The 22,521-nt window shown below is 39.3% G+C and overlaps 1 protein-coding gene across 1 annotated transcript; it reads right to left on the reverse strand.

Annotated features, from left to right (window-relative positions):
- Window positions 1-18,490: 18,490 nt before the first annotated feature.
- On the reverse strand, window positions 18,491-20,694 carry LOC147568084 (pathogenesis-related thaumatin-like protein 3.5). The gene is made up of 2 exons (XM_086670474.1): window positions 20,604-20,694; window positions 18,491-19,245 (listed from the first exon to the last, which is right to left on the reverse strand). The coding sequence occupies exons 1-2, from the start codon at window positions 20,653-20,655 to the stop codon at window positions 18,575-18,577; spliced, it is 723 nt and encodes a 240-aa protein (XP_086526600.1). The 5' UTR covers window positions 20,656-20,694; the 3' UTR covers window positions 18,491-18,574.
- Between the last annotated feature and the right edge of the window lie 1,827 nt (window positions 20,695-22,521).

Genomic DNA, 22,521 nt, shown 5'->3' on the forward strand with positions numbered 1-22,521 from the left:
TTCATGGTTGTGTAACAACAACTGGTTGTTTTCTTCGTTTAAAACGAGAAAATTAAGAAAATAAAAATACTTGAGAAAACGACGCTCTCGATATTGATTCTGCAGGACTGTATCCGAGGCGTGAAAGGTGTTTAGTGTTGTCAATCACTTACTCATTTGTAACAATATCTCCTCATAGATAAATCTAAATCTGTAACATGAGATTAAAATATGTTAGTTATAATAAAACCAACACTTGAAATATATACCTTTCACTGGGCACAGTAACGACTTATTTTGTGCGATATTTCACCGATGTTGGCGTCGCCAAATAGACAGAGTAACGGCTTCTATCAGCTGGCTAGAGACTCGTGCTGATAACGTATTGTAATTGTACCCAAGAGAGAGAATTTAAATAGTAACAGGAACACTTAATTAACCAAACTTAGTTATATTATAAATGTATGAGTATATTATTCTCAACTCAACTTACATCCCAAAATTAATGAGAGGAATGGTGTATTTATAGCAAGAGATGTTGGCAACGTGGAGCATAAAGATGGTAAGTCCTAATTGATGTAGGCACCTCATGCTTGTCATCCTAGTGACTCACCCAACAACACCACCTCATGTTTTCTCCCATCTTATCCTTAGGCACCTCATGCTTGTCATCCTAGTGACTCACCCAACAACACCACCTCATGTTTTCTCCCATCTTATCCTTGAGAAGCTTTAGGGAACTTGCATGGGCCACACTACTAAAGTCCCATAGCAACATTGATCTCTAATATCCTTATGGGCAGCCACATGCCATATAACAAATAACTAATTATTTCTTCACAAAAATAACCATGTCACGTAATAATAAAAGAATCAAGTTTAGAGTTTGTGCATTAGAGCATATCTAATGCAACACTTAACTTGAAAAATTCAATTTGACACATAGGATTACTTGAGTTTTAACAAAAAATCTTCTCCAGTGCAACGCTCAACTAGAATCTCAAAATGATGTGGCAACAATAAATGTTTTTTTTTGATGAAAGGGCAACAATAAATGTTGAGATGCTTAAAAGAAAACTCAATTATTGAGTTTACTTTTGATTATCTCAACATTTATTGTTGTATCTCAATTGGTCCACATCATCAGTTTATATATTAAATTAAGAAATAAAAGTAAATCTAAAGTAAATGTTAAGGTTTTTTTTAGTGTTACATTGGAGAAGTATTTTGAATTTAGGATCTCAATAATGCCAACTATGAAAGAGAATCTCAATTCATACTTGACACATTGGATTAATTGAGTTTCTGTTGAATGTTGAATTGGAGATGCTTTAAGAACCATACAAAAATTGAGTATCTTTATTTTTTGCCACCTAAGAATAAGAGTTTTTCAGAGTAACATCAGTTAATGATTCATATTTTATGGAATTTATTTATTTTTCTAAATTCTTTTAGGTTGTTGCTGATGTCAAAAATTGTCTCCCGTTAAATCAGCATGGAAAAGGGAGTTGATGCATGACAACCTTCGTAATGACGGTATAGTCTGTTTGGAGAGGAGAGATTCCTCTGTTCAGCTCCGCTTCTCAGCTCTGCTTCTTTTGCTCCGCTCCGCTCTTTTGCTCCTTGCTCATTTGCTCAAGCTCCTGTGCTCCAACTCCTCTTCGTCTGTTCCCGAGGGGGAAAAACCTGCAAAGGGTTCGAAAACCGCTTCGACGCTCAAGACAGTCAGGGTGCTCTTTGCAGTAAAAGAATGAATATTGATCGATCCTTTTGGGGGGCGAGTTGTGAGAACTTTGAGTATGGGGTGATCTTTTCTGGAGTGAAGAGATCGTATTTTGGGGGAGAGAGCGTGTCTGTTCTGAAGAGACCGTGTCCTGTGAAGGACGATGTGGGGGCCTTTTATAGGCGAAGTTAGGCCGACTGTGATTAGTGGCGTTGGTGAGGCGGTGGCTGTCAAATAGAAGTTACCTCTTTTGCGTATCTAGGGTTTCTCTTCGAGTCTATCCTGGATCTTTGATAACTGAAAGTTCCTAAGTTCAAGGATACTTCGTTGATATCTTGCCGGAGTGATAGACTCTAAAGGAGAAGTTTCCTCCTTTAGATACGTGGAGTCTAATCGGGCTTAAACACTTCAAGATGTGTAGCCGACTGAGATCTTTCTGGAAAGTCCGGGATTAAGTCATTAGGCCGCGCAACGCTGATATCTCCCCAGTTCTGGGCGTAAGATATGAGCCGAACCTGTGGAGACCCCCCTTATTCTTTTAGAGATCCCAGGGCTGATCTGTCCATGCCGAGGGCGTTTTGCGCAGAGCTGGTTTCTTCTGCCCGACCTCCCAGTTAGGGGAACGTATGGTGGACCATCAGGTGTTTAGCTGTCCTGCTGCCTTAAGCCGAGCTGTTCGGAGAGACTTCTGGTCTGATCTTTGACTCTTCAGACGTTAGTCAACGTCTGGACATTTTATGTATCATCATGAGTCCCGTCACTCCTTAGTTGAAAGTAAAGAAACTAAGTAGTAGAAGTAACTCGTTTGTTTTACTTTGAAGGCCAGAAGTCGAAAGCATTACCTGTCCCAGAGCTGTATCGTGAAGCTCTCTGGGCCTTACCTAGACCATGGTTGTTTGGTGGAGCTCTGTCTTCCTGTCAGTATGATGAGACATGAAAATGTCCCTTATGAATCTCTATAGTCCTATCATGGTGAGGCGACACGGGTGGAGGAAACAAGACAACATCAGACCTTTCAGGCTCTAGGGTATTATCAGTAAATTCATCGACATTTAACTTAGTACTAGGGTTAGACGTATTAACCTCGTCATCGTACCTAGTACATTCCTGAGTTTGGGGTGGTGAAACCCCTTCCTCGTCGGCGAATAACTGTGACTTAAGCATTTTCACCTGTTGAGTCAATGACTCGATCTCTTGCTGTGTTTGAGTCGCAAATTGTGACATCATCTCTCTGAGACGACTCGTGGACTCTTCAAGAATCTCCTTATAACTATTGTAATTAAATGAAGACTCTTAATCATAACTCCCACTGTACATATTAGGATCATACCTGCCTCTAAAGTCATTGGTCTCAGAATAGTGTGGTCTATAAGGTCTCTCATATATATTTGATGTCGGACCATGTCCATCATTGATCGGACCATCTCTACACATTTGTTGATAATCTCTTAATGTCATATGAAATCGATCAGGCTCATATGGTCTATTCCACTCACTAATCGGACCATCTCTACACATTTGTCGATAATCTCCAAATGTGGTACCAGGTCGGTTAGGCTCGTTTCTACACATTTGTTGGTATTCCCCGAAGGTCATACCAGGTCGGTTAGGCTCAACTTGCCTATTCCTCTCGTTAAGTCGTTGATAATCTCTTAGAGTCATACCAGGTTGGTTAAGTCAGCTTTTACGCAACTGTTGGTATTCTCTTAAGGTTATATCAGGTCGGTTGATGACGGGTCCCTTTAGATCAAGGTCATCATCATCAACAGGGTATGTCCAACCATTAGAAAAATGTGCCATGATAGTAAGGCACGATTACAAGATGAGAACTGACACTTATGTAACTAAACTTGACTCCTTTCTTTTGGTCTAATTTTTTTTTAAACACGAAAACCAAGGAAGCACTACAAAGATCCTAGAAGGAAAACAACCACAATCAAGCTGACCCAACCAAGCTGACCAAACCAAGCAACCTAAACAAAATCTAGACGACTGACAGGTTGGTCAATTTCACTTAAAAGTCTAGACAGCTCCTATATTGTAACAAAGCCTGAACTATAATTGTTATGAGGGTTACTCCGTCAAAGTAATACGGTCAAACAATTCTTGGAGACGACCAACGATGAACGTTGTGATAGCCGTCCTACCTTCGGTAACGTTTCCTCTTCTCGAGGTGACCTTTTAAAGAATTGAGTGACTTTTTCCTTTGAGGAATGCCCAAATAAAAATTAAGTCCTTGAATTGTTTCAAAGATCTTATGAGCTCGATAACTTAGAGGCTAATGTCTAAACCAAATTTTAATTTAAGTGAGGTTTGGGATTCGCAACGTTGTTTCCTAAATGGGCAAGAGATCGGTGATGAAATCCGACTCCTATCTTGTAATGGGGTTTGTGCCTTTACTAAAGACGATTAAACTAAGCAGTTCGTCAAATCAATTAGGCACACAAAACGCATACAAGGACCCACTTACAGGGGATTCGTGGGAGATCAGAAAAGTTACCTCCCGTTCAAGACGGGCGACGACCTTTGTAGACGACCCGGGCCACTCTTCCCTTAAGAGTCCGAACCCGAGGCTTCGTTTGATTTTCGGTTACAATTTAAAAGCCCTCTAATTTATGGTCAAAACTTTAATCCAAAAATAAAATTCAGAAAGTCTAAAGTCTCTCTTTCTCACCAAAATAAATACAAAAAAGTTAAAAAATGTAAATTTCTTCTTTTGAGGTCCTCCTCTTTGTTGCACCTCCTCTTTAGCTCCTTAGTGCTCTACACACCAAAAATAGAAAAACAAGTCAAAGTGTTCAAAAAGTCAAAAGTTACCAAAAATAAAACTTTCCGAGATTAGAACAAATCAAAAACTTAGTCCCCGCCAGCGGCGCAAAAAACTTGATGGGCCTAAAAAGTTAACTAAATAGGTCTACACCCGCAAGTGCACGGGTGTCAAGTTGCAACTTTCTGGTAAGACTGGTTCGTTCCTCAGAGACTAGTCAAATTCGTTCTTAAACTAGGAAGTAATAAGATTTTAGAATAAAATGATTTGGTTTTGGTTTTAAAATAAAAAAAAAAGTATTAAAATAAAATTACGGAAATGAAAATGAACTCAAATGGGGAGAGAAGTCTAGGGTTTAGGAATCCACCACATAAAATCACTTTTTGGAACAAATACTTAAAATGATTAATTCTCTTTTTTTATAACTCAGAATTTCGGATAATGAACTATCCTAATTCCGGGAGATGTTTTCGTTAAAACCAAATAACCACAATGATGTAATCGTTTTGTTTTAAATAAATAAATCTCTAAACTATTATCTATCAATCGGTAAGTATTCATCATCAAAGGATTCAACCTAAGTTAATGTAATTAGCCATATACTTACTAATGCAATTTTTTTAGGCTTACTACGCATGCTCCGAATGATCGCACCTGCAAGAGAAACAATTTTAGACCTAGTCTAGCATGCCCTAAGCTTTACTATTTTCCTCTGCAAAACATAACCCGAGTTAGCCCTGCGTAAAAAGTTTTGAATAGTGTTAGAGTTTTTAGCTCTGCCTCTGGTCGTCTATACCAGAGCTATCTTTGCATAACTAGTTTCACCAGGACTCCTCCTTAGACCTCTGACCACGGCTTTCGCTATCAGAGCGGATACCGCCAGCTCGAGCTCGATTAGTTTCACTAGGAATCTTCCTTAGACCTCTGATCATGGCTCTCGCTATCAGAGCTGATATCGTTAGCTTGAGCTCGGCTAGTTTCATTTGGACTTCTCCTTTGACCTCTGGTCGTGGCTTTCGCTACTAGAGCAGGTTTCGTCGGCTTGAGCTCGACTAGTTTCGCTAGGACTTCTCCTTAGTCCTCTGGTCGTGGCTTTCGCTACCAGAGCTGGTTTCGCTAAGACTTCTCCTTAGAGCTCGACTAGTTTCGCTAAGACTTCTCCTTAGAGCTCTGGTCGTGGCTTTCGTTACCAGAGCTGGTTTCGTCGGCTTGAGCTCGGCTAGTTCAACTAGGACTTTTCCTTAGTCCTCTGGTCGTGGCTTTCGCTACCAGAGCTGGTTTCGCCGGCTTGAGCTCGACTAGTTTAACTAGGACTTCTCTTTAGTCCCCTGGTCGTGGCTTTCGCTACCAGAGCTGGTTTCGTCGGCTCGAGCACAACTAGTTTTTGCCGGGACTCCTCCTGTGTCCCTGGTCGTCGCCTTAGCTACCAGGGCTGTCTTCCTCATTTTAAGCATGAATAGTTTCGCAAGGACTTCTCCTTATACCCCCGGTCACCTTCATCGGGGTGGTAGTTTTAACTAGGACTTCTCCTTGGGGATCCTCAGGGACCACGTTTCACTTGAATAAAAGGTTAAGTTTAGCTAGGACTTCTCCTTGTGAGGCCTCGGGTCGCATCCGTAGCTACCTCCTTTGCTGGCTTGAGCCGATCAGTGTAACTAGGACTTCTCCTTGGGACCTTGGTGAGGGGTCAGTTTTACTCGAGCAAAGTTCAGTTTAACTAGGATTGCTCCTTAGGGCCCTCAGTCGTTGCCGTAGCTACAAAGGCTATCCTGTCCCTGGTCGTGGCTTTCGCTAGCAGGGCTGTTTTTAATTAGGGGCCTTGGTCGCTACTTTCACCTACCAAGGGCGCCTTTAGGTCCCCTGGTCGTGGCTTTCGCTATCAGGGCTACCTACTCGATTCAGAGCGAGATGAGTTTTAGCTAGGACTCCTCCTTTTATAGTGTTTTATGCTAAAAATATTTTAGTTTTATAATGGCTTTATTCAAAAAGGAAAGATAGTAGGAGTAGTGATGACCTTAGTTTTTCAGCTCTGCATATTTGCCGTAGGGTCATCGTAAAACACTTTGTCTCCTCCAACGGTGACTGGATTAATCTCTTCTTGCTCGCAGCCCTGGGCAGAAACGAGATAGCATTCCCGAGCTATTTTCTGGTCTCCCCTGACCGTCCCGATGAGATTCGTTCCCGGAATTGGGAATTTCATCATGAGGCGGTTCATGGAAACTATTGCTCCTGACTCCCTTAGGAATTTTCTGCCCAATATCATGTTATAGGCGTACATCTTGTTGACGATTGCGAAGTTTAGCATTATCGCTTTTGCTGATTCTCCTTCGCCGATCAAAACTGGCAGGGTCGCTATTCCATCTGTTTCGACTTGATTGTCTCCGAATCCTGTCAAGCAAGACTTATAAGATTTGAGATGACGTTCACTTACCCCGAGTTTTTGGAAGCACGTTCGACTCATGACCTCTGTGGAGCTTCCGGTATCGACCAGAATGCGTCCTATCCTCCAATTGGCAACTACGACCGTTATTACCAGTGGGTCCGTGTGTGGAGTTATTACCCCGACCAAATCGTCGTCTGTAAAAACAATAGGTGGAGTTTCCAAGGCAGGCTTGATTAGAAAGACCGGCTGGTTCTTTGCTTCGTTGGCGTACCTGCGCTGGTCTCCTTTGGTTGCTCCTCCGAGGGTAGGTCCTCCTGCTATGGTATTGATATTCCCCACTACTCGGGTGGACTCCTCCGGGCCTTTGTTTGCCTTTCTAAAAGTAGGGCTCTGCTCGTTGATTTCAGACCCCGATCCGATTCCTGCCCTATTTATTGGCATCTTGTTTCGGTATTCATAGGGTCGTTGTTCTTTATGGATGTACTTATCCAGCTTTCCTTTTCTTACCATCTCCTCAATCAGATTCTTGAGGTGCCGACAGTCGTCGGTCTTATGGCCGTAGCCTCTATGGAAGACACACCACGCAGTCATATCTTTGGATCTGAACTCTTCTCGGTTGTCATTGGGTTTGGGCAGTTTAGCCTTTCCTTTCGCTATTAATACCTGCAAGATTTCCTCCCTTCATTTCATTAGGGGGTGTAGGTCGTGAAGTCAGCCCTGGGTCTCCTGCCTCGCTCTCGTTCCCTGGGTAGCCTGACTTCCCCCCGTTCTCTTTTTCGGGGGCGTTCACTTTCGTAAGGAATGTTGGCCACATCCTTCATCCGCAAATAGTTCTCCTCTGTTTTGAGAAACTATTGTTATCTTTCTATCAGTTCTGCGAGGCTACTTGGCTTTCTCCCCGAGATATCTCTGATTACGTCATCCTGTCTGAGACCTCTCTGTAAGGCGACAAAAGCGACGTTCGATTCCAGGTCAGAGACCTCTACCATAAGATTGCGAAATCTCTGCTAGTAGCTTGCTAGAGTTTCGCTCTTTCCTTATACCACATTGAACAGCTCGTCGGTTCCTCTTTTGATACTAGTGCTTCCTTGGAAAGCTTCGCAGCAAGCTTGGGCGAACTGGTCAAAAGACTTTATTAACCCCGTGGCTAGCGCTTGGTACCATGCCTGAGCTGGCCCTTTTAAGATGGTGGCGAATACTACACACCATATATTTCGGTTGGTCGTACACAAGTTCCTCCTCGCAACATAGTTGTTGATGAACAATCCTGGGCCCTTCACTCCGTGATAGTGTTCCAGCGTGGGACACTTGAAGTTTGCCGGTTTTTCGAACTCCAGTAATTCCCGACAAAGAGGTGGCTGCCGAATTACCGTCCTTCCCCAGAGTTTGTCCTTCTTTTTTTCTCTTGTTAGTTCCGCTACCTGGTGTATGAGCAACTTGCAGAGGGTAGGGTCGTCCACGCACCCCTCGCCTATCCCAACATTCTTGGGGATATAAGGTTCGTCTGGGTTTTGCCCGCCTTGTTCCCTCAAGATACTTTCCAAACGCATCTAGTTGTCTGGTTGCAGAGTTAGAGTCTCAGGTGCGTAGGTGTCGCCAGGCGAGAAGAGCCTCCTCGCGAACGCCCTGAGCACTTCTTTCCTTTCATTGGGTGTTGCAACCTTCCTGGCTGTCTCAGCTTTGAGGAGGCATTCCTCCAATCATTTTGCCTCCTCGTCCCTTTAGAGGTAATCAGTTTTGAGTTGTTTAAGTTCAACCGCGAGCTCATCTGCACTCCGAAGCCTGTGGGGTGTCCCACGTGGAGTGTGCTCGTCTGAAGACATGTTTGCTTGAAGAGCTCAGGGAAGTAGTTAGTTCTGAAAAAAGTATTGAGTAGGATTCGGGTTACCGAATGCGATGATTTGCTGGAGAGATGCCCCTTCTTCTAGCGCCCAATGCTGATGTCGAAAATTGGCTCCCGGTTAAATCAGCATGGAAAAGGGAGTTGATGCATGACAACCTCCGTTATGATGGTATATTCTGTTATGAGAAGAGAGATTCCCCTGTTCGGCTCTGCTTCTCTGTTCTGCTCCTCTGTTCCAGCTCGTTACTCCTTCCTCATGTTCGTCTGTTCCCAAGGGGGGAAACCTGCAAAGGGTTCGGAAATCCCTCCGACGCTCAAGACAGTTAGGGTGTTCTTTGCAGTAAAAGAATGAATGTTGATTGATCCTTTTGGGGGCGAGCTGTGATAACTCTGTGAAGAGATCCTTCTAGGGAAGAGAGTCTGTCTGTCTTGAAGAGACCGTGTCCCGTGAAGGACGATGTGGGGGGCCTTTTATAGGCGAAGTTAGGCCGACTGTGATTAGTGGCGGTGGTGAGGCGGTGGCCGTCAAACCGTAATAGAAGTTACCTCTTTTGCGCATCTAGGGTTTCTCTTCGAGTCTATCACGGATCTTTGATAAGCGAAAGTTCCTAAATTCAAGGATACTTCGTTGATATCTTGCCGGAGTGATAGACTCTAAAGGAGAAGTTTCCTCCTTTAGATACGTGGAGTCCAATCGGGTTTAAACACTTCAAGATGTGTAGCCGACTGAGATCTTTCTGGAAAGTTCGGGATTAAGTCATTAGGTCGCGCAGCGCTGATACCTCCCCAGTTCCGGGCGTAAGATATGAGCCGAACCTGTGGACACCCCCCTTATTCCATTATAGATCCCAGGGCTGATCTGTCCATGCCGAGGGCGTTTTATGTAGAGATGGTTTCTTCTGGACGACCTCCCAGTTAGGGGAACGTGTGGTGGACCATCAAATGTTTAGCTGTCATGCTGCCTTAAGCCGAGCTGTTCCGAGAGACTTCTGGTCTGATCTTTGACTCTTCAGACGTTAGTCAACGTCTGGACATTTTATGCATCATCAGTTGTTACTTTTTGACAGAGCCGTGTCTGGGGGGGGGGGGGGGGGGGGGGAGGCAGGGCGCCCTCCTTAGAGAGGCCCACTTTTTATGAAGACCAGGTTCAAGTTATATATAATTTGCATTGTATATATTAACGTGATTAGTTAGCTAGCTTTGTTGGTAGAGTTATGTGTTTTCAAACTATACATCCAAGTTCGAATCCCGCCTTATTTTCATCTTTTTTTTTTTTTCCTTATTTTTTACAGTTTTGTGAGGACTGATGATGATAGGATTGTTGTTCAATCAAATCCTTATTATGGTTTATAATCTATTTTAACCATTTTGATGTTTAGGTGCATTTCTTTGTTTGATCAACCTGTGATCATGTTTTGATAAGTTGCAAATTGATTATTTAATATAATTTCAAGATCCAAACATTCCGTGAAAATTTAAACAAATCCTCTTATTTACAAGTGATTTTTGTTTCTTAATTTCTATTTTCCTACCTTTAAACTCATCTAATGTATCTATTGATAAATCATTTCGTATTTAGTTCAATATTTTACTCTAATTTTTTTCCATAATCAAATTTCGTCCAGGGCCCTCAAATTCTCAGTCACGGCTATGCTTTTTGAATAAAAGAAACTATTACGTATTTGCAAAAATTAGTTAATGTAGTGTAGGAAGACATCTATTTGAGGACTTACAAAGTTAGAGTGATTTTCCTAAAAAAAAAAAAAAAAGTTAGTGATTTATTTTTTGATTTATCTCTTATGTTTATCATTTTCTCACCCTCGTCACAATCCACCAACATTACCCACCACTACCATCTAGGGGTGGAATTTTTACCGTGATCTGAATCCGCTAACAAATCCTGCGAGGGCTCATGGACGCCTGGTAACCGACTCGGACAAAACTCGTCCGTCTAGGAAGGTTGACATAGACCGACGCGGGCCTACGCTTATTTGGTATTTAAATGTAAGTAGTAAGTTAAATATGTAATATGTTACATTAAAAATGATGGTCCAATATAATGAGTATTTTTTTGTTCTGTCATGGGGATTATACCTGGTGCCTGGTGGACCGTTGTCCAGCGAGTCCGAAAAACAGTCATGGACGTGTCTTTTCACCAGGGGCGGAGCTAGTAAGGCACATGCCCCCACAAGTGTTCTGTCATGGGCATTATACCTGGTGCCTGGTGGACCTTTGTCCAGCGAGTCCGTAAAACAGTCATGGACGTGTCTTTTCACCAGAGGCGGAGCTAGTAAGGCACATGCCCCCACAAGGTCCAAGACCTCCTCTTAATATTGTTCTGAAATGAAACTTAACATTTAGTTTTTTTTCACAAGAAGACCACCGTTTAGTTACGAAAGAGAAATCCTATCAACCACGAATATTACTTATAATTGAAGTCTATGGGAAAAAGTCTAAAGCTCGCCCACTATAATCTCACTCTTCTTACGTGAAGTAAGATAAAGCAGAGTACTTTTGTGTAATATAATTTCTTGGAAAACTTAAATTCTCGAGTAACACAATCTTTTCTAATAATCCACTCTTTAAATAAGGTTGTTGTTTTTGCATAACCTTTACATTTTATAGTGTTTATAGTGTGTTGCACCTCGGGAAAGGATTAAAAGATCAAGCACTTGTAGGTTTGGAGGACCCAGCCAACAGAAATCGCACAAGGGTGAAGAAGAAGGTGGATCGTTACATGCATTAGGGTTCGGGAGGTGAAAACAGTCCAATCCCTACTTAGTTCTCACACATGTTAAGAAAGAAATGGATTAACTTTAATGAGTAAAAAGACAAACTTGTATCTCGTGCTTTTCAAGCCCTGATCTTCTGATCTTCGCGATCTGCTTCTCTCTTCTACTTCTTACGTCCTCTTTGCTTCACCACTTGTTCTTCATGCACCAGGAGAGTTGAACTAGTAATTAATTATTACTTTTCCTTGACTTACAGTTGTGGGGGTAGCTTTTATGAATTGTGTTTTTGATTTGGGTGTTAATTTTTGTTGAGATCGATGATGAATACTGCTAGATTTAAGAAAGCTTTTGAGTTGAATAAACTAGGGTTTCGTTCTTGGGAAAAAAGAGAGGGAAATGGAATCGCCTTGCTTACGTCATTCTGCTCCTTCTCTCTCCTCAAAAACCTGTGAAGCCCCGTAATTGCCTTACCTAGCTCGATTATTTATTTAAATAAAAGTGTAACTAAAGTACTATTAAAAAAAATTGTAAATTTTTTTATAAAAAAGACGTGGTCATAAATGGTCAGTCACCTCAAAACTCAAACAAGAAAATAATGTGAATATATATATATATATATATATAATATATAGGGTGCTTCTAAAGGCACCGGAACAAAAGGCTGTTAGCATCCATCTCTGTTTGCACCAGGCCCAACCACTTCTTTCTCTATTAGCACCGTCCAACTATATAGGCACCTTTCAAGTGAAGTTAACCCTAACCCGTCCATCCATCTTCCACAAAATCCAACCAGTATTACAGAGGGAACAATGATGTTCTAAGACATACTAGACGGACATACCGTCCGTTTCCATTAAGTCACGGATTAGCCAATCCGTTACTCTTCACATGCTCACGGATTGGCTAATCCGTTTCTCTTCACATACTCACGGATTAGTCAATCCGTGAGTATTTCAATCCACACAAAAAATAGAGATGCCAAATGCAATCATTTAGGTCTATGATCAGTTTCCTCCAAATGCAATCATCCTGTTAGAATCATTCTCGCCATCTTCCCCATTACTCTAATTCTTTTAATTTCAACCATAGATTCTTCTAAAGAACACCAATTAGGATGTATTCCAACAGGATCATCAACATCAGCTTGCAGAGAGTTGATGGATGACTGTAAAATTGATGAAGACAACGAATAATTGATAATGGATTCAGCGATCAATCGGCGAATTTTTAGCAACGAATCAGTATATTAGCGGGTATTGAATCATAAAGAAGTTTTTGATTATCCTGCATGTACTTAATCTGAACAATTAACATAATTCAAAATCATAAATTTCTAATTGATTCAAAATTCGGATCATAAATGCAGAAACAAATTTCGTCCTCTAATAGAACAATTAACACAATTACTTAGGATGATTTAATAACTAAAACTATTTCAGAACTACATATAAGAAATAGATAAGAAAAATACCTTATGAACTAGATTTTCTCTCTCTAGAATGAAAACGGATTAGAGAAGAAAGATATCACAGGGTTTGATATTCTATTACTAGGAGTAATAATCAAACCCACTTCAATTTTAGACAAAACCCACTTCAGAATTATATATAAGAATTGATCAGAAAAATACCTTATGAACTAGATTTTCTCTCTCTAGAATGAAGATAGATTGGAGAAGAAAGATCACGAGGGTTTGACCCACTGAGTCACTGACCGGAAATTCAGTGGTTTTAGAGGGAGAAATATGACGAAGGTGAACGTAACCCTCATTAAAACCGGATGCTTATAGAAAACTCGGGTCAATGGCCATTGACCCGAGTTAACAAAATTTCCGGATACTAACAGCCTTTTGGCCCGGTGCCTTTAGAAGCACACATACATATATATATATATATATATATATATATATATATATATATATATATATATATATATGTATATGTACACTCTTAAAATGTTAATCAAATGTAATTTTTGTCCATTAAAAGTAAGTGTCGTTTTTTCCTTCTCTTTGTCTTTATATTTCTATTTGAAATTGTATAAATTAAAAAAAATCATAAAGTTGAACTAAATTACCTTAAAAATATAATTAAAAACATATATACCATTCTTTTAAACCCCTTCATAACTGTAAGACTCCCATTAGAAATTCGAAGAACACCGCCTTCACCAATATATTTGCAACCATTATCATTCAGAGTTTCCAAAGAGATTAGATTTCTGTTCAAATCTAGAACATGTCTGATGTCTATTATAGTCCTCACAACACCATCGTGCATCTTGATCTGACTCATACCAATTCCAACCACCTTACAAGGAACGTCGTTTCCCATTAACACCTTACCGCCATTAATGACTGTGTAAGTGGAAAACCATTCCTTACGAGGACATACATGGAATGTACAACCAGTATCCAAAATCCACCTATCTTCAGCAAAGTAGGCATTGATCTCTAGAACTATAGCTTCATCACATTCTTCAATGATTGCCAAGACACTACCATCATCTTCTTCAATGACTGCTGCCTCACCTGACTTCTTTCTAAGCTCAGGACAATTCTTCTTGAAGTGCCCCTCTTTCTTACAATTAAAGCATCTGTACTTCTTAGGTTTCGATTTAGACCGTGAACGACCCTTCCCATTGACCACATGCTTCGTCCTTCCCCTCACAACCAAACCATCTCCCGAGTTGCTTTCTTCCATTGACCTCCGTCTCAACTCCTTCGAGTTCAATGCTGCTTTAACATCCTCAAAGGTTGTAGTTGTTTTACCAGACATAAAAGAATCAACAAAGCTTTCATATGATGGTGGCAAGGAAGCACTGCCTTATCTTCTTGTTCGAATTTGACATCTATATTTGCCAAATCTAAGAATACTCGGTTGAGTTCATCCATATGGTCTTTCAATGATTCCCCTTCTAACATCTGTAAACTAAATAATTTATTCTTTAGATACAAACGATTAGTTAGAGATTTCGTCATATACCTTGTCTCCAGCTTACTTCATAGCCTATCGGCTGTAGTTTCTGTCGCTACTTCCCGCAAGACCTCATTGCTCAAACAGAGTAGAATCTGACCATGAGCTCTCTCCATGAGATCTTCCTTCTCTGCTTCTGAAAGTGATTCAGCGAGTGTAGCCTTCCCATTCCACGTCTTCAGCAGACCCTGTTGAAGTAATACTGCTCGCATCCTAATCTTTCAAAGATTAAAATCGTTACTTCCATCGAACTTCTCTATCTCGTATTTCGCCATCACAAAAACCTTAAAACCAAAGCTCTGATACCAGTTTGTTATGCCAATCGGGGTTAATGTGATCAATACGAGTAATCCAAGACAAGCAATAGGAATAGTAAAGAACAATCAAGAATAGAACACAAAGATTTACGTGGTTCGGTTGGTGAGACCTACTCCACGGCGACAATGACGCGATGATTTCCACTATGATAAGCAAACAAGTTTACGCAAGAGATTCGTGAGATTGTGCTACTGATATCTCCTTAGGGTTTAGTTTATATAGCCAATAAACTCTAACCCCACCGCCTCACCGACTCTCTACAACCGATTCTCTCTACAACCGACACTATACACAGATACGCTAATACTAATAACTGACATAAGCCTAACTTCGCATTCCAGCTCTGTCTCGGAGTCCAGCTCTGTCTCGGAGCACTGCTTCGCATACCAGCCCTGTCTCAACAATCAGCTTCGCTAACCGGTCCCAAATTAAGCGGGTTGGCGGGTCGTAAACCGGGTTCGATACCAATCCATATTCGAGTCACTTCTGACAAAAGTGACTATGGAGACTATGATTTACCTTCGTATTAACGAGATAGTTTCAATTTGTAATTTAAAGTTAATGTCGTATTAGCTTCAATTTGTAGGTTTAGTAAAATGTCGTAGTTTTAGTGAAATATCGTATTAGTTTCGGTTTGTAGTTTTAGTAAAATGTCGTATTAGTTTAATTTGTAGCTTAAGTCTTGTAATTTCAACTAGTTAAATTTATTTTATGAAAAAGTAGTGTTAAAAATGGTAAAAATTAATTTTAGTGTGATGAATAATGACTTGGTGAGTCTCTTAGTGTTTTGCCTTTGCGTTCAACAATTTGAAAACACCAAAAAATTCGGTAAAGATTCTTTTTGGTGTTTTTTTTGTGCTAACCATTGGGATGCTCTTAGCATGGGAATTATCTCACTCTTGTGGGAGGGACAGAGGTCACTTTATATTTGTGAATTAAACCTTGGTTCTTGAGTTAGTCTTTTTTTTTTGATGGGTTTAGAGCATCTCCAATGCAACACTCAAATGGAAAAACTTAGAGTGCCACCTAGGATTTTTTGAGTTTTTTTTTAAAAAACTCTCTCTAATGCAACACTCAATTTGGATCTCAAAATGATGTGGCATCATTTAATATTGAGATATCTCAAGAAGAAACTCAATATTTGAGATTTCTTTTGAGGATCTCAATTGGTCACTCAACATTAAAAGCAAATCTAACCACCTAGGAAATGACACTTAAGTTAGTTTTAGGTTTTTAGAGTGTTGCATTGGAGATGTCTTTTGAATTGAGGATCCCAACATTGACATCTAGGAAAGAGAAACTCAATTGAGCCTTGACACATAAGACTATTTAGTTTTGCATTGGAGATGTGATGTGGCGTGAAAATGCCACATTTAGGTCACTTAACTTCGATGAGTTAGTCCCTTTTGAGTATTATAAATAATATTTTATTTACTTTTCTTGTTAGGTATCATATTTAGAGATAAACATGTAAATCGGAATAAAGAGAGCGAATTGTCACTATCATTTGATGTGCACAAAACGAGAGAAAAAGATTTTAAGCAAATCAAATGACAAGAGGAGTCAATGACGAGTCCGATGGTGAAAACGGAAGTCGAATCAGAGTTCGGACGGAGAAATTATAGAAGATGGAAGCAAAAGTCGTCTCTTGAAATTAGATTTGTAGAGATCAAGTATGGAGGCACCCCTCCTTGTTTCTGAAGCAAAGCCCAAGTCCAAATCAAGCCCACAAAAGAAAATAAGAAGAACAAGATAAAGAGAAATTTATGAGCACCCTCTCTTTAGTCCAAGTCAAAATGGTCTAAGACTTAGTCAAGTTTGACTAAGTCTAGGGTTGTGTATACACAAGTGAGAAAAAGGAGTCAAAGGAATCAACTATTCATCATCTTCTTCACCAAGCAACAAAAGAGAGAGAAAGAGGAGGCAAGAGAGTTCTTGAGAGTTAGGGTTCTTCATCAAGAGGGTTTGAAGGAGAGAACAAGAGAGAAGTAAGGAGGGCCGGCCAAGCTAGGCCGGCCTAGCTTAGCCGGCCGAGCAGCAGCTCGGGCTGCTGTAGAGAACTCGGGACAGGCAGCAACAACAGCTCGGACCTGCAGTTCGGATGTGCAAGGAGCAGCACGGTCTAGCACGCAGCAGCAGCTCGGGTCTAGCAGCTGCAAGCAGCAGCGTGCGCGACATGGAGCAGCAGGCTCCGACCGAAACAACAGCCTATGCACAGAGCACAGACAGCAGCACGGGATGCCTCTCCAGCTGCACGAGATGCCTAAGCACGGTTCGGGTGGAAGCTTCCTAGCTCGGGACGGGCACGGGATGGATGCCTTTGGCCCGGATCTAAGTTTTTATGGCCGGATTCCATGTTTTGGCCAGATTTCTCCATTCTTTGGCCGGAATTTTCATGGTGCATGTTCCGGACACTTTCTTGGCCGGAAACTTTAGGGCTTTTACTTCCCACATCAAGACCTTGCTTCCCATTTTGTTTGATTTGATTTTGAGTAGAAATTTGTAGAGAGAGAAAGCTAGGGTTAGCTTTAATGGAGGTTGTGTTCTAAATGGAGAAGATGATGGTGGTCGCTATGGGGAACCCAGAAATCTGCTAAGGGGAGATCGGCTGCAACTAAAAACTCATATTTTCCGACGATCTTAGCCTCGAACCACATCGAAAAAGGGGGATTCTCTCATCATTTTCTTTCCATTTCTTATTCAATCACCATGTGTAGCTAACTTTAGTGTGTCGATTATATGAGATGAAATGTGATGAATTCGTGATTATGTTTAATATGATTTGATGTTTTGATTATAAATTGATGTTCATTTATTTCGATTATCGTTTTGATTGTATTTTCATGTGTGTTGTCAAGCACTTCACATAGTTAATAGACGAAACGAAGTATTCGATATCGATCGTAGTCTAAGTCATAATTTCATGTGTCTTGTCATGCACTTCACATAGTTAGGCAACTAGACAACACCTTCGATGACTCGGGTTTAACCGATTATGACGTTTGTTTGACTACGTATAATCTCCGGATATACGTAGTACTTAGAGACATCTACTTTAGGAGTCGAACATCGATTATACTTCGACACATTAGATTGGATCATACGTAGTCGTAGGTTTATCATTATGGATTCCCGGACTTCGACACCTCTCTCACCTATATGTTGCTTCCCGACTCTTGTTCCTCCGACTCTTCTCTCGAATCTCTCTCATCTTTTACTTAAATTGTTTAGCTAGTTTTATTTGTTTTCTTTATTTCTCATAAACCAATCAAAAACCTAAATTGACACCTTTTCTTTTTAGTCTAAGATAGTGAGTGACTCGTAGACCGGGGGATAAGACCCTTCGACATCCAAACTACCTTCCTATCCTTGGATCAACTCCGGTTTTACCGGGTACTACTTGATACCTCCGCTTGCGTGTGCAACCTTTTCAGGTGCATCAAGATGCTCTTAGTAGTTATTCGCTTGGTGTAGGTTAATTAATGAGTTAAATGGACTTGGCAAATGGTCTACTCGTTTGTTTTCACTTCGTGCACAATTGATACTATAACTACCACGATAGCAAGCTATTCTATACTCTGCCTGATTTATTGGCAAAGGGGTAAGTTAGTACACCAAAATAGATCGAGTTGGTTGACAGCTGCATTGAGTTCGTCGACAAGGATAGATCGAGTTGGTTCACAGACTGGCTGATTTGGTCGACCAATATAGATCGACTAACTTCCTCTCAATATAAACAAAAGATAACTCAAAATAACATAACAGTAAGGAGAATAAAATTCAAATTTAGAAACATCATATTCCTTCTCAACGTAATACTAATAATTTATTTTTGTATAATTGACTGAAAGTTTCTACAGAATAGGCAGAATAGGGCAGAAAGTAATATTGTAATATGTTGCACCAGTACACCTATGAGCAGTACCTTGAACACCAGGATAAGTCCTAGCAAGTGGGCAAGCTCTCTTAAAACTATCTGAATAACGATTAGGTTGACAATTACTACCAGTATAATTTCCCGTGCAACAAAAAGCTGGATCTTGATACACATCACATGGGCTTTTACAAGCAACTAATCGATCGTTAGGCCCAATAAATAATAAATCCTTTGGGCACTCATTTAGTAAATCGTTTTGACAAGCAGCCATTGCACAATCTCCACTACCACCATCCGGAACAACCGAAACCCTAATATTATACCCATGAAGTAAGTTAACTTCATAATTAACTTCTCTCTCATTTATATCGAAACTTAACATTGTAACGGGGTATTGTGGGTCTCCGCCGTCACAACTTAGACCTTCGCCTTTACAATCACCAGTGACACAGTTTAGCTTACCGTCATCACCCGTTGTGCAACCGGTTCGGGCCCAAATGTTTCCTGTCCATTTATCTGGTGCTTTTAAGAGGTTTAGGGTATCTGGTGGGCGTTCCCACATCGATTCACCTATGGGTGGGTTGGCTCCTATCCAAATGCTCTCCTTGCATTGGTTTAGAGTTTGAAGTATTACATCTCCATACCCGCCTACATCATAAAAAAGAAAAAGATGAATTTAACTCTTGAATAGAAAAACTTTAGGTGGTTTTTAGTTTAAATTTTTAAATTTACAAGAACGATAGACAAACCGAAAAAATAACCTTTTTGAAATCTACTATAAAGTGTCTTCAACTGCCAAGATTTTGGGCATTCAGAAAGTGACATGTTGACCGATGATCTAGACCATTGGATATGAAATCTTTGATTTTTCGGGTAGTCTCTCATTAATGTAAATTTGACTCGTATGGATACAAAAATTTGTCTGTATTGACTCCTAAACAATATAAGATGTTAAATGATAGAATAGTAATTTAAGTTGGGTTCCACCATTTACATATTTATTTAAGGTCTACTCTAGCTATGAAAAGTTCAATTGACTCGGGTATAGAATAACTCAAATGCTCTACTCCTTGAAGTTTTTTAGTGACTTGGGTATAGAGTAACTCAAAGTTTGATATTTTAGCTAGTAAGAAATGAGGGGCGAAACCAGGATTTTTAGACAGACAGAGCTAGCCTAAAGTTACTAGAAAAAAATCAAATTCTAACCTACTTGATATTTAAAATGATGATCAATACGCAATTTTTGTTGCTATGATATATTTGTATTTGTGTTTGTATTCATGAAAGTGAATATTGATTACTCTAGGTATTATTTAAATTCAATCCTCAAAAATTGCACATATCATTTCGATGAAATTACTTTTAGGAAGATAAAATTGTACTAAATTTTCTTACAAAAACGATGCTAATTTTAACGTTTTACAGAGAAATAATTTGAGAAGATTGAATACATTAAATATTAGTAAAAACCATAAATTGAGTCAACAATGAAATTATGTAGTAAACAACCGAGAGTTGATTGGGGGATAAAATAAAAATAATAATTTGAGAAGATGGGATTTGATGCTAGGTCGCTAACATGGATGGGTTACTAACCAACCAAAGCAACTAATGAGCCTTCACAGTTAACATTTCTAACATCTTGCATACAATTCGGCAAATCCAGACCACCTCTAACACCTAATTTCTTCGACAAATCCAGACCTGGTCTCCACATGGGTCCGCCCATGTAAGAAATTGAAATAATAGAATACAACTAAAATCTGCCTGAATTTGAACCAAATTTTAAGAATTTTTTGAAATAAACAAACACTGCCTCAAATTGAGTTTGAAATTGGGATCATTTGGATAAATGAGATCACTTTATTTTATGATAATGTAATAATTTTGTTGTAAATAATTGTCATCCAAAACATATCAGAAAGCATATCAAAACTTTGAGTATCAAGGAGAGGGTAAAGAAAGATATATACAAATTAAAATTGATAACCAATAATAGCATTTACCTATAACAAAGGTTGCAAGAAGAACAAAAAGAACATTGAGAAAATACTCCATTGCCGCAATAGAGAGAGAGAGAGAGATGAGAGAAAGAGAGGGAGAAATAATGTGATTTTATAGGTGAAAATGAAGGTTGTAATTAGGAAAAAAAGTTGGCAATGGGACAAAATAAGAAAATGGAGTATGGAAGATAACATCCTTACACCCTTAAAATCATTCTGGACACAAATTCTTTCTTGAGAAAAATTCTCTCTTTTTGATACTATGTACATACAAACTTTGAAATAAAGGATCATGTTTTGCTAAGCATATCCTAATAAAAACATTTATAAGGAATTACCCCATTTATGTAGAAAAATTCTCTCTTTTTCTACTTTGGGCGTTTTTTATGGAAAGTTTTGTTGGATATCTGTAATATCTATCTATAGCCGGCAAGAAAATAATATCTAATTTTCATCGTCCCGATGTTTCAAAGGACAGTTTTTAATACACCGACAGTCATGCTATAATTGTATGGATTGACAATTCTTTACCGTATAATTTGTAGCTCGAAGTACAAACTATCCCACAACGCTCATGTGGCAAAATAGTAAAACTATGAGAAGGAACGGAAGGAGGATTTTTGTTAAGAGGGGGCCGAATCATTTTAGTTATAAACTGATCTAAGAAATACATTATAGCAATTCGATTCAAAATTACCACTTAAACATATCACTTAAGTCGTAAAGATTAAACACAAAGAAAAATAACATGGGATTACTATATCTGATAGTTTTTCTCTTTAATGTATCAAAAAGGAACCCGTTGCTTCTCCACATCTCTAAAATCATCTATGATGGGTTTTGTGCTAAATTTCTTAACAATTTCATTTTCAATGTACAAAATCAAAGTTTGGATGACTTTCATTGATGTTTCTTTACGACTGGAATCGATATAAATTAATAATTAGAAAATAAATTGAAGTAAGTTTACCACTGAAACAATAAATAATAGAAATTTACAATTAGAAATAGATGGGTGGTGGAACTTAAGATCGTACAAATTTAAGTCATTACTGAGTAAGAAATTTTAGGCGACGGAAGTTGGTAACTTAGAGTAAGTCTTTATAAAGTAGGAGTTTAAGTTGGAAAGATCGTTCGATAAAAGTTTGTTGAACAAGTTCTAGGCAGTAGAAGTTGGTAACATAGATCAAGTATTTGTGAGATAAAACTTTAAGTGGACTTTAAGTAAACTTTTGGGTTGGGTTTGTCTTTGAGTTGGGTTAAGTGATGGGGGCAATAAAGTTGAAAACGCAAAGTTTTGGCATTCCCACGTAGAAGTAGTAGCCACCGTACTAAGGGCCACTGGGGCCATGACACCTCCTGGCCCTAAGGTAGCTACGTCCCTGATTATGAGCATTTTCAATGCGAAACTCAATCTTAGAAACTCGTAGTGTCACGTAAGATTTTTAAAGTTTCATTTTTTTTATTCCTCTCCAATGAGAAAGTCAACTAGGATCTCAAAGATGACGTGTCGAGAGTGGAATGAAGATATCTCAAGAGTGTCTTCTTGAGATATCTCTAATTGTCCAACTCATCAATATTTGAATTTGAACAAATAGAAATCAAGACATTTTTTTATAGAATAACTAATTATTTCTTCACAAAAATAACCATGCCACGTAATAATAAAAAAAATCAAGTTTAGAGTTTGTGTATTAGAGCATATCGAATGCAACATTTAACTTGAAAAATTCAATTTGACACATAGGATTACTTGAGTTTTTAACAAAAAATCCTCTCCAATGCAACACTCAATTACTAGAATCTCAATATGATGTGGCAACAATAAATGTTGAGATACTTAAAAGAAAACTCAATTATTGAGTTTTCTTTTGATTATCTCAACATTTATTATAGTATCTCAATTGGTCCACATCATCAT

The sequence above is a fragment of the Eschscholzia californica genome, unplaced genomic scaffold, assembly GCF_041429995.1.
Source record: "Eschscholzia californica isolate CP2 unplaced genomic scaffold, dmEscCali1.0.p SCAF_1, whole genome shotgun sequence".
Classification (NCBI taxonomy): Eukaryota; Viridiplantae; Streptophyta; class Magnoliopsida; order Ranunculales; family Papaveraceae; genus Eschscholzia; species Eschscholzia californica.

What these genes read in the sequence shown, in the direction of transcription:
- LOC147568084 (XM_086670474.1), bottom strand. Translation starts at nt 20,655, where the DNA reads ATGGAGTATTTTCTCAATGTTCTTTTTGTTCTTCTTGCAACCTTTGTT. An exon ending in TCTTGCAACCTTTGTTATAG is followed by an intron (nt 19,246 to 20,603) that starts GTAAATGCTATT and finishes TTTATGATGTAG; the next exon opens with GCGGGTATGGAGATGTAATA.